Source organism: Accipiter gentilis, chromosome 33 (genome assembly GCF_929443795.1).
Source record: "Accipiter gentilis chromosome 33, bAccGen1.1, whole genome shotgun sequence".
In the NCBI taxonomy this organism is placed as follows: Eukaryota; Metazoa; Chordata; class Aves; order Accipitriformes; family Accipitridae; genus Astur; species Astur gentilis.
The window spans coordinates 17539344-17551790 of NC_064912.1; the positions used below are offsets into that span (position 1 = coordinate 17539344).

General features: G+C 47.5%; 1 protein-coding gene across 3 annotated transcripts in view; it reads right to left on the minus strand.

Moving 5' to 3' along the window:
- Window positions 1-506: 506 nt before the first annotated feature.
- TOM1L2 (target of myb1 like 2 membrane trafficking protein) overlaps window positions 507-12447 on the minus strand; it is a 58817-nt gene continuing 46876 nt past the window's right edge. For 2 of the 3 annotated variants that reach the window (XM_049791017.1, XM_049791016.1), the window contains 3 exons: window positions 9435-9494; window positions 6747-6783; window positions 507-6213 (listed from right to left, as the gene is read on the minus strand). In XM_049791017.1, coding sequence (XP_049646974.1) covers window positions 6065-6213; window positions 6747-6783; window positions 9435-9494 — 246 coding nt within the window. In that variant the 3' untranslated portion in view covers window positions 507-6064. The remainder of the gene's footprint in view (window positions 6214-6746; window positions 6784-9434; window positions 9495-12447) is intronic. The other variant, XM_049791018.1, reaches the window with a different exon arrangement.

The following is a 12447-nucleotide window of genomic DNA, read 5'->3' on the forward strand; positions in this document are numbered from 1 at the left end:
ATTGCATGGGCTGGGAACATCACCTGCATTGCAGTGCACAACAACTTACCTGTCACTTTCTAGGTCACCAAGGCAGGTGATCTGAAGTTACCCCCTGAGAAGCATCTGGCAAGCCCTGCAAGGCAGGCAGGGGTCCCAGCAGGCACCAAGGTTGTCACCTGTGTGCCTGTCTGATGTCCGCCACAAAAGATGTGCCAAAAATTTAGTGAGGAACAAATTTACCAGCAGCGGCAACACACCACCGTGCACAGCAAGACCCACGTAAAGACGCAAAGAGCATCTTCTGCTGGGGAAAACCCTTCTCCCAGTGAGAATACCCGGGCCTCTGTCATTTGGAGGAAACCGAGGATTCCCAAAAGCCTGCGTCGTGTTTTGACATCTGACGGGCACCCAACAGCAGCTGCAGCCCCTGCGCGTCTCCCCCGCTCACTCATACCGTGTGTTCAGGCCAGGCAGCGAAGCAGAGCGAGACACCACGTGAGAGACAGACAGATACCATCCTCCAGGTCACACTAGTAGTGTATTTATTGGAATATCTCACATGCAGGAACCAAAGTAGAGATGACTTCTGGAGCAAGTTAAACAATGGAAGATTAATACAGTTGTATCATCCTTAACGTAAACACTTTCTATGTGAATACAGCAACATTTCAGTGTTGGGTTTCTTTGCTTTTTGTGTATTTTGTTTCTCTTTACACAGTCAATCTCTTTAAAACAGTTATGTCCCCCTTCTCCCCCTGCCCCATTCCCAAACAAAAAAATATCCAGTATCTTCAGTAAATAAATATTATCCACTTTTATCTGGAAAGCCTACAGCTGTAATATACAGAGAAGCTATTACACAGGTTACATTTGTAGGGTTAACGATAGCTCATAATAACATGTACAGAATGAGGAGCTTGTACTCATAAAAACACAGAGCAGGGTGAGAAGTCTGGCGTAGGTTTGCCATGGGCTAAAGAGAACCAGCACCGGAGCTCGGCACCGCTCGAAAGCCAGCTGGGTCTCGGTGAAACGCAACCTCGCCTCTCTCCTGGATGGAGGAGCAACCTGGGGCACGGCGTGGGGAGGCCGGGGCTGGCAGCCTGGGGATGGACCAGGCGGGCACAGCCCGCTCCAGAGGTTGCAGTTTGGGAGGGATGAGTGGAAGGCGCTGCGTGGGCACCAGCGATGCCTCTGGGCACCTGGCAAGGGGATTGCTGCCTCCTCTCCTCTGGGGGTGGGCAAGGGTGGGTGGGTGCACCCAGCAGCTGAAGGGTTACCTCCAAGGCGGCTAGAAATCCACTCACCGACTGCCTGCTTCATTATTTCCATAAAAATAACTGTCCTGAGCTGTTTTTTTCCAGGGTAGGCTCCGCAAGCCTTGTGGTTAGCATTTAGGAGGTAAACAATGACTGAGCTGGATGAGGCTGGCCTGGGGATGGAGATAGCACAAGCAGTTCCCACTCCACAGGACTCCCAGCAGCCGCAAGAGACTTGACAACTCATCGGATGAAAAAGACTGTTGAAAATGCTGCTGTGTTTGCTCTCCTGGTCTGCATGTCCTGTCCTCATGGGAGAAAGCAGGAGAGCAGTGAATGGAGAGGAACAGGAACAGGCTGCGTTGGCCAGGGTGCTGGGGAAGGGTGAGCCCAGCTCCTGCAGCAGCTTACAGAGGGGGACCATCACCCCTGCCCTGGGTCTGAAACCACCGCCTGGATCTGTTCTTCCACCACTGGAGGGAAACATCTCGCCACCACAGCCAGCTCTGCTGCATCCTCCATTTAAAAGTGGAAACAGCCAATGTATCCCATAAAAAAAAGCTGAACGAAGTCAAACGAACAGAAACCCCCACTAAAATCCTTTTTCAGCTTGGAGGTGTAAAAACACCCCTGGAAATGGCAGAGCGGGTTTGATCAGCACATTTCAGAGATGGAGGCTGTGATAATTGGAAGGGGAAAGGTATGTGGGAGGCTACGTGAGGGTCCCAGTAAGGACCAGTCTCTGCATTTATGTTGTTCCCTTTGAGAGACACCATGCTACGTTTTTATGAGCAATTCTCCTATGAGCCTTACCTACATACTAAACACCCTAAATGTCTGTACAGCACATTGTTATCTATTACACCTGCCAAAGATGCAGCTGAAATCTACACGTAACAATTAAAAAACCCAAAAGGATATATTTAAATAGAAACCATTCATTTCTTACATCTCAGCACATGAAGGGTTAACAGAAGAGGTTAAAAAACACACTGGAAAGAAAATATATTGACAAAATAAATATTTTAACCTAGATTAGGGTATAATTAGAACTTACAAAGGACCCCAATAATAATTTAGTGTCATTGAGTGTCAAGCTGTGATTCCTAATATGCCTAGGAAGCATTGGGATGTTATTTTTCATGGAAAGTGGATCAGGCTGCAGCTCCATCCCTCTTCTCGCAAGCGTCGGAGCCACGCAAGTCCTCTGCCCACTTGCACAGAGGAAGCACTTAGAGTGAAAGCGAAGGGAGAATAAATTGAGAGGTCGGTCTTCTGAAGCAAAAAACCCCTTCCCTTTCCCTCAAACAGTTTCCACCGCTCAGGTTTTCTGCAGACCACAGGAGGACGGGGAAGATGAGAGATCCTGATACAGGACATTAGGGAAGCTCTAGCATAGCTCTTACATTTGTTAAAGAAGGTTTGGACTAAACCACCCGTTCTGCCGCATGCTCTGTCCCCTTCGGTGCTTCCAGCCCCTGCGTGCTCAGCCCGCGAGAGGTCTGGCGGATTCGGGCTCCAAATTTAATTCACATCAGGGCTGTGCTTTTACCAGACCCGTCAAGGGTCCCACCAAAAGGACATTTAGCCATTGCCCCAGGCTGAGAACACACCTCTCAAGGAAGGCATCTCCTGAGGGCTGCCCTACTTCCAGCAAAGCCGCTGCTTGTGCTGACGGCACCTGCCACCCCCTGCAATATCCAGCAGATAACGCGGGGCGTCAGCGGGGACCACAGAGTGCCTGAGGTTGCAAGCACAGAAGAGAGTCCCTTGAGCTGTGCCAACACATGCTCCTTATCTCCCCTCAGCCCCAGCCTTCTTGTTTCATCTTTTTTCCTCCCGGGTCAGAGGGAGCAGTCACTGACAGCTCTGCAAGATCTTCCAGAAAGGGGCCAGATTCTCTTTAAAGCAACAACTTGGAAGTCCCAGGACAGGTTTAGCATGACAGAAAGAAGTGTTAACAGCGCACACCCCCCCACCCCCCTTTTTTTTTGCTTAGGGGTGGGATAAGAAGGGCCAGCAAATCCACAGCAGTGGGACTCTGCAGGGGGGCTCGATGACAGCGCTGGTGATATCCTTGCCACTCAGCATCATTTGACAATGTCCCCATGCTTGAGCAATGCGATTATCTCCTCCGGCTTGGCAGGGAAGCTGGATTAACATGCTTAGAATCACCTGATGTGGCCATTTACAGGGTCAATGTGTTTCAAGGATTTAGAAGAGCAAATACACACTTAAAACACCCACGGAGCTTTTTGCATTGACAGGAATACCAACAATTCATTCTATGCTGGCAAGACTGCTCAGGCAGTCACCAGACACTGTCTGAAATCAAATCAGCATCACAACAGAAGTTTCCTCAGGTTTCTGGGAGCTGGTGGCCACATCTGATATGTTGCGGCAAGGCAGAGTCTGGCAGGAGCTGGCAGTGGGGTGTCTGGCAGCCAGTATCTGAGCATCAGGCTCGCCTTGTGTTAAACACCGAGGGCAGCGGGCAAGAGCAGCAGTGCATACATGCAACCGAGGCAGACTGTCCTGGCACCTTCCATCAGCCACAGAGAAGATGAAATGGAGAGGAAGCCTCTGCAGACCCACATGGAAGGGCTTCAACTGGGGAAAGTGCCAGCAAGTGGGGAGAAGCAGCAGCTTGATCCCCAAGCTATCTCCATCCTTACAGTGATTTTCCCTGTCCACTTGCAAGCCATGCTACTTTCTGCACAGTGCAGAGCTGACAGGGAGCAGTGAGCTACAGAGCAGCAAGCTGCAGAGCAGAGACGAGCGCTGGGGGGTGGCAGGGCAGCCTTGCCTGGGCTCAGCTACATACAGAGGGATCTTGGAAGAGGATGCAGGCAGGGCAGGACAGAGGAGAGGATGAGCAGGGACAGCACAGAGTGACATCTGACCTGGGACAGCCTGGAAATCAAACCCCAAACAATGCTTCCCTCCGAAGATTAGTGTGACTGCTCTCAAAGACCATCAGTGCTGCAATCGGGCCATTTGGTAAAAGGTTTTATGTGTCACAACCTACCAAAGCGTGGCAAACCCTAGAGAGTAAGTTATGAGCTGAAATAACTATGCTCAGAGAAAAGCTTCTATCACTTTCACATCAGCTGTTTATAGCACAGCTTCTTGGTCTAGAACAACTTCTGAGGCAGCTTGACACACATCAGCATCCCGGGAAGCTCAGACATGCCAAGTCAGAACAAAGTGGCTGGTTGCCTAAGACAATGAGCGCCCTGAGGAAGAGGGGCTGGAGCGCTGCTGCCTGCATGGGTGTTCATCTGATAAAGTGCCTCTCTGTCAGGACAGGAGATTCTCCCTGCCATGCATTCAGCTCTCTCTTTGATCCTGCCATCTTGTGCCACTGGCTTCCTACCAAGGAACATGCTCGGGGATGCAGCGATGGCTGGAGCTGCCTGTTCCAGCTCTGCTTGTCAGCCCAGCAAGGCAGGCACACATGCTGGAATCCCTTCTGGCAGCTCCAGGAAGAGCAGCACTCTCGACCATGCCTCTGGCAAGCAAGGGAATATGCTTGTTTGCACAGACAGGAGGGAGACTGCAGCCCCGTAGGAGCTGGGAGTTAATAAAGGGGCGGAGGTATCAAAGGGCACTCCAGAAATTACAAATAGCACGGCCACAATCATCCAACACTTTGTCAGGCCCAAACCTAGAAGGAAATGAGGCGTTTCACCTCCAGCACAGGCAGGCATGGCTAATCCCTCCACAGTAACCACCTCCCTCAGCATTTTCATACAAGCCTCTGCGAGGTTTGCCTCTTTTTCTCATACCTACCACCAAGAACCAGTGTGTCTATCCTACCGGGCATGGCAGGGAATGCAGGAACCTCAGTTCACACCCAGTCCACGAGCAAGTCCCATCCATCTGCATGGATGTTATTAACAACAGCTGAGACAAATGCAGAGCTCTACAGTCACTGAAGAAGGAATCTAAGGTAAGGAAAAAATAACCTAGCTATTTTAAAAGGCAAACAGACTAGAAAAAATCCTCATGTGAGAATGCTCTCCCAAAGAGCAAAATGCTTCACGCGCTAATGTTACAGCATCCATTTAGCTCAGCGTTTTTCATTCTCGTCAACTGCCAGAGCTACTGGACATGGCCAACAGACTGCTTTCAAATTAGAGCAAGCCCAGATAAAACACAAGGAAAAAAAATACCCTGTGAGATTTAGAATATGAAGCGCCGCACAAAGTGGGGAAAAGCGACCACCATATGGTACCAGGAGATGTGTGAGTGGGAGAGTAAAGGATTTTAACTTGTGAAGCACATGTTGAAAGGGGAACAGTTGTTCCTTGCTGTCGAATCCGACACGAAAGCCAATACATTAACATTTTATCTAAAAATAAAGACACGCTCCTCCTGAACATTCCAGCTCAGTCAATTACATGCTGATCGACAGAGCAGTCTACTTGGCAGGACCTGCCTACAGAAGAGGATGATCCCTACATAAATTGAAGGGCAAGGCTGCTCTCTCCCCTCTGGGCTTTTGTTTCAACACAGTGTGACGTACTCATGCATTCTAAAGGGGTTTTCAGCATCAAGAGCTGGTTTTGTGCAGCTGGGATAGGAAGGAGGGGATTAAGCGAGTGCTGGAGAATCGTGGTCTGGCAGGAATAGTGTTGGACTTAAATAGAAAGAGTCAGCTTGTGGGGGTGGATTGTTTGGGGAGGGGGGGAAGGAGAAGCAATCTATGAAATCAGGGGGAAAGGGGTTGTTGTTAGCCAAGTATGGTGGGAGGACAAAGTGGCCGTACAGCGACCTTCGCCTGCAGAGCACGGGGGTGGGAGGGCGGCTAAGAGCAATCTTCACAGTGCAAAGAGGGCATCCTCCGAGCGCTCTTGCTTTTTCCTGCTGGAAGGATTTGTCGGAGGGGTGGGGGCTTCCAGGGGAGGGGATGGCAGATTGGGAACCATCTCCGCCGCTTTGGCTCGCTCTTCTAAAAATTTGTCAAACTCTGCAATGCAAAAAAAGAAGGGAGACAGGTAAGAAAGGGGGCTCTACGTTTAGCCCTGGGGACAGAGGTTAGCAAGGTCTGAAATTCCAGCGCCTGGCATCCCATCGGGCTGTGTTCGCAGGCACACGTATTTGTACAGCCTGACTTCCTCAGGAAAGGGTACAGACGTCCTTTGAGACACCCTAGCTCAGGCAGCAGAGGGAATCAAACCCACACGACACCATCAGCTGCGACAGAAGCGGGAAACATCATTCCAAAGGGCTGAGCAGCCTGGGGACGCATTCCTGCTGGCACAAACACAGTGCACAGCCAAGAAAGATGGCAGGAAAGCACTTACAGCCGAGAGGGCTCCTCACACCATAAATATGAAATTTTTGCTCTGAAATGCTCTCCTCACGCCTTTCCGAGTGCAGAAGCATTTGCTGGGGAACATCAGGCTGGGAGAAGTCAGCATTTCAGCAGGGATCAAAGCAGATAATTCAGTCTGCCCACTAACCTGAGAATGGCTCATAGCCACAGGCATCTCTGCTTACCTTCACTGGTCACTCCTTCTTCCAGTTCGTCTCCTTTCTGCAATTGGAACAAAAAGGTGTGTGAACACACAGGCAGTGCTTCACCTTCGCTATTATCCTCTATATACATTTAATGCAACTGGACAGTTTCTACGAATTCTTTCCACATGCTAACTATTTGAGCAGGGCGACCTGGGGAAATCACGCAGCTCCCATGTCAAGAAGCCAATGGTGATTGACATTTCACTGTGCTGCAGAGCAAGAGGATGAGCACTAGAGATGCTTCTGAAGATTGCTCGTGGACAGCTAAACTTTCCCCGTTGGACCTGAATGGCAGTCCAGCGCTGTTTCCAGTTCAGACAGTAGCCTTGGTCACACAAATACTGTAGAAGATGCCATCATTTCTGTCACATGGTCCTTTAAAAAAGTCAGGACTGCTGTTTGCATTGTGTCTTCAAATGAAATGCACTTTTAGCTGACAAAGGACACATGCCACAAAATAGCTTGGGGCCAACATTCCTCCTATGGGAGTTCACTTTAGATTTCATACAAAAATATAGCAGCTTTCCTGGCATCCATGCTGTACAAAGATGAGACTAGGGTGGGCTGGATGAAGGATACTGATGGCCAGTTAGCATCCATGAGATACAAGGGCTGGGATGCCAGGGGGTCAGTGCATTTCTACCAGCTGTGTGCATTTCAACATGTAAATTTCCAATAGTGCTTTTATAAGGAAATTTAAAGTCCAAGGATGTGGCATCCTTGTCAATCTGTCACTATGTTAAAGATGAATGAAAATACTACTTGGAAACCTCATGTTGACCTTGCTTTGAAAAAGAGAAGTATTTGTTCATACCATGGCTTCTTTACCAGGAGAGTGGAAACATACTGATTGGCCTCACAAAGGTTTTTAACGCGTGAGCATTAAAGCCACCGAGCATCTACTAGCTTTCTACTGCACAGAGGTTTCCAAAGGTACACACAGCAGCCACTGCTTCCCATGCGGAGGTACTGTTCCGATGTACCCCAAAAAGGGTGAGGAAATAAATAATGATTAGCTAGCCTAACCTGTAGCTTCCTCAGCTGGGAAGCAGAGAGCTGAAATGAACCCTTAACAAAAAAAGGAAGAGGGGAACCCAGAGTGAAAACCAAAAATCCAGTCCAAAGTTTCTTAGAGGGCATGTCTATGCTGCACCCACATATGGTCAGGATGGGGACCCAGGTACCCGGGAGAAGGGAAGCCGGTACAGTCACAGCCGCAGTGTGTGCAATCTCCAGGCTTGTTCAGGCATTTACACGGCACTTCTCTGCTCTTTTTGAGCAAGACTGTCTAGGGGATGACAGATATACAGAGCTACCTTGATCTCCCTCTCTAAGATCTTATCTTCTGCTAAATTAATTTAAATGGCAAAGACAAAAGTTTATTGTTTAAGCAGAGTGGACATGCTACATTTACTGTATCTCTTTAACAAAATGAGGCCAGTTTCTAATTAAATTAGAAAATGACTGCCTGTACTGAGGCCTGAAAAAACTACCTGCAGCTGAAAACCAGTGACATTTCAAAGACAGCCAGTCAGTCTGCCAAACTCTAACACTGAAACCCAGAATCTGTTTAAGCACTTCAGGCGGCTTTGGAGAGCAGGAGCATTTTCTTCCTTTCAGTACAGTCAGCTCCTCTGGTGCCGAGCGGAGGGCTGACGTGCTGGAGCGTGCCTGCAGCTCTGCTGCCAGAGCTGGGGAACGGAGCCTGAACCCCACAACTCCCAGCCAGGAGCTGAGCAGGCAATAGCAAGGGGCTGGGGGAGACCTTAAGGAGTAGGGAGTTATCTAGGGACAGTATCTGAAGTCATAAGAAGTAACAGAAGGAGATGATCCTTAGGGATACGGTGACCACAAGGAAACAGCTCAGTTCACTAAAGCCATGTTTAAAAGAACAGACTGAAACGCAACCCACCACTGGTCCCCAAAAGGCACTTGGTTAATTTGAGTCAGATGCTTACATTAAAAAAAAAGAAAAAAAGACCGGAGTAAATGTGTACTAGCTGTACCACTGCTTAAACCAAATGTGTATTGGTACAGCAAAACAAACTCCAGAATGAAGACAAAGCTACTTTTAGTTCTGTCTTTTGTTTGCTTGTTTGTTTAATAATTACCAGACAATAATCATTTAGGAGAAACTGAAAGTTATAAATATTGAAGAGAGACGGTTATAAATTTTTATTATTACTATTATGAAACATGTCAAGATTGCTTGCCAATTTAAAAGACATCTCCATTTGAAAGGAATCTACGCCCTGATCCAGCATCTCTTAAATGCATGCCTCAACGTAAGCATGTACTTAGATCCTGTCAAAGCTAATGCAGCCTTAAACATGTGCTTTAAGTCCAGTGCAGAACACAGGTAAACCTCAGCACATGTTTAAATGCTTTCCTAAATGGGAACCAGAAACATGATTTCTGGAACGCATGCTGTTCTGTGGTGTTAACATGGAGAAGTGAAAATAAAACAACTCAGAAAAAATCTGTTTTGATTGAATTGCTGAACATGACGCTATGTCCTCCTGCTTAGATATTCCCTTCAAAGGGAAATAAGCTACATGATTTGGAAGTTTCACTGCCTCCCATTACGAGAAGTACCAGCAATGCATTGAAAGTTATCCGTACAAGTGCTATTGCCCATGTGAAAAATGAAAATATAAAGGGTCTCACCAAGTCGGTACTGAGCCACTCCTCAATGTCATCCATGACAGAGGACTGTGCAACAGGGATCTAGGGAGTGCAGCGAGAGAACAGCAAGGCAGGCAAAAACCAAAACACATCCACAATCATGGCCACAGAGCGATGGAAAACGCCAGAAATAAGATTAAAAACAAAAAAAACACAAAGATGTAAGATGTGCTGGAAAAAAAGGCAACAAAATATAAATGGCATTTCAAATAAAGAAACACTTGGAAAGGAAATTATGAACAACAAGGCTAAAAAAAAACAGGAGAAAGATTATGGGGAATGATGTGACTTGATGCCAGCGTAAGACGGGTAACTTCTCGACCACATATTAAAACCATCAAGATGGACTGATGATTCTAATCTTGATCGTGAAAAGCTTTTAAGGGTAGAATACTGGATATCAGTTAGGTTTTGAAATGTTAAATTTACCTTTTACTTTTTAAAATGGGTATTAGCCACAGTGAAGGGTTAGCAAAAAGAGGGGCTCAAAGTCTTCAGGCAATGCTCCTATGAAAACAATTTGATTTTCTCCGCAGGTGGAGGCCGGCAGAGCCCAGGGTACACAGTCATGTTTCCTTCCAGATCCTCCTCCCACCACACCACTGAGCCTTGGCAAGCCTCGGCACACCAGTTTAAAGCAAAAGCATCCCGGCTCCCTGGTCCCACTCCTCTGCCAAAGGTGACCCTCTCGCAGCGGAGGCGGCATAACCCAACGTGTGCCAGTGCTTAGTGCGGAGTCTCAAAGGTGAAGGTGAGGAGGAGGACGGGGCAGCAACTCCTGGTGAGGGCAGAGGAGGAGAGCACAGCACGCGCTGCTCTCGGCTCCAGCACCAGCAATGCCTTGTAGTGCAACAGCAAGGCTCACCGAAGCCTGCTCGTCAGGCCTCCACGGACAGTTTAACAAGAAGGCATGGAGGGTTTGCCTCTCCTCCCGTGATAAAACCGCTCACGTTACGTTGTACAATTGCAACAGGCAGCACAGACGCAGCGTGCTGAGTGCTGAGGTGCAGCTATTTCACAAAGCGCTACAAGCAACTGGGTCAGCGAAGGGAAATTACTGCGTATTAGGTGTAGAATTTCCTGACTTAACTACACTGCTTAAATACACCAGAGGGCTGCAGAAGTAAACAGGAAAACACCACAATAGATCTCGTAAGGACAACCTGAAAAACATTTGGAAAGCAATGTCAGACACGCAGGTTCCAGGCCAGAGCACAGTGGCCGAGCAGCAGGGCTGGCAGACGAGATCTCGCGGTGCTGGCGAGGCTCTCCTAGGAAGAAAAAGTGTCAGGGGTTGTCCACAGCTTTGCCTGAAACCTCTCATGGGAAGAAGAGATGAAAGAGGCTCTGCAGATGAATTCGCTGGGGGATGTAGTTTTGTCAGGGACTTTAGTGGAGGAAGATAGACAGACGCTGAATTACAGAGGCAGCAGCACAGGCTGATGCTGTTTTGCAGAGCTCCTCAAGAAATTTTTTTTCTAATCAGGTGGCCCTTTGCACTGAGGAGGTCAGTTAAGCCCTTGCTTGAGGTGAGGTCTGCTAAGGTGGGTTAGTTGTGCCAAAGGACTGGAAATCTGGGGGTCAATCCAAAGCATCTCCCACAAAAGAGGCACCAGGAAGATGGCTTGGCTCTGACTGCAGGTTGCTGGAGAAGTGCACATGACAGATCCAAGAAGGGTCAGAGGTACAAGTTGTCATTTTGCTTTCAGCTAATACAAGAAGATCCCAAACAGAAAATAAGTTCCTGCAGTTTCCTTTGGAATGGGCCAGATTTAGGATAATCGCCCCTTTTTAATTTGCAAGGGAGAGCTGAATCATGCACGTACAACGCTAACGCAGTGTGCTGAAGCTGCTGCAAGCTGGCCCAGATGGCCATTAATATGAGGAGGGCTCTGTAGACATCTTCCAACGTGTTCCTTCCCAAGGGCAAGTTGCATCTTGTAGAACTGGCTTGTTAGTTTAACAGCTTTGGAAAATACTGGCTTCAGAGATACAAAGCAATGGATTTATTCAGCCTACAGCAACCTAAAACCTACTGCAGAAGTTTCACTGCTGTCTCTCTCCTGTATTGCTTAACGCTGCAAACAGTAAGTAATGCTTTGGAAGGTGTAGCCTTCAGAGCCGTTGGCTAGTTTGCAGCTCAGAAAGGTACTTGCATTTCTTTAAGGATAAGAAAATCTGTATGGAGAGGAGGAGGAAAATAGCAGGGTTTTTTTTGCTTTTTTTGTGAATAAAATAAGAGCAGCTGTTCTAAAAATCGTGTTGGTACTGTGTGGTCCCTGTATTAGGAGGAACAGCAATTCAAATCTTGGGTATCCAAGATTTGGTTGGGAAAACACAACAGATGACTGAGCAAGTATTGGATTCCTGAGAATTGCAGGACTCCTGAGTTTGCAGGAGTCCTCAAAGAACAGCTCAGCAGTATAGAAGTCTGTGCTGCTGTAAGATTTAAAAAAAAAAAAAAAAAAAGGCAGGGGGGTAGAAAAAAAAAGGAGTTCTACTTTCAGACAGACCTACTTTATATAACAAACAAACAAAAACTTCAGAAGTGCAAGAACACTTCTCACAGGTCATATATAAGAAGCAGAGAGAGCTGCAAGATAAACATTTGAGCATGTCAGCCATTTGCTATTCAGCACTGACCTTTTAAAAAACTTCCCCCATCTTTGAGCACACTTGCAGAAGAGCCAAAAGCTTGTATTTATTGCTCCTTCCATGCTCAAACTTTCAATTTACATTCCTCAGACTGAGCCCCATTTTCCCCATAAAACATGGGTTAAATGTATCAGGTTTAATTTGTTCAAGTATAAAGAGGGGGGAAACTCTCAAGAGTAACTGGAGGTTTTACAATATTTTAACTATCACATTGTAACATTTATATTTCATTTGAAACTGACCACACACAGAAGTTCACTTTTTGCCAGTCAGTTGTGTATTTGGCAAGTCTCACCCTTCCAGAAGCCCTAAACTGAAAAACGTGGAGGGGAGTTTTGTT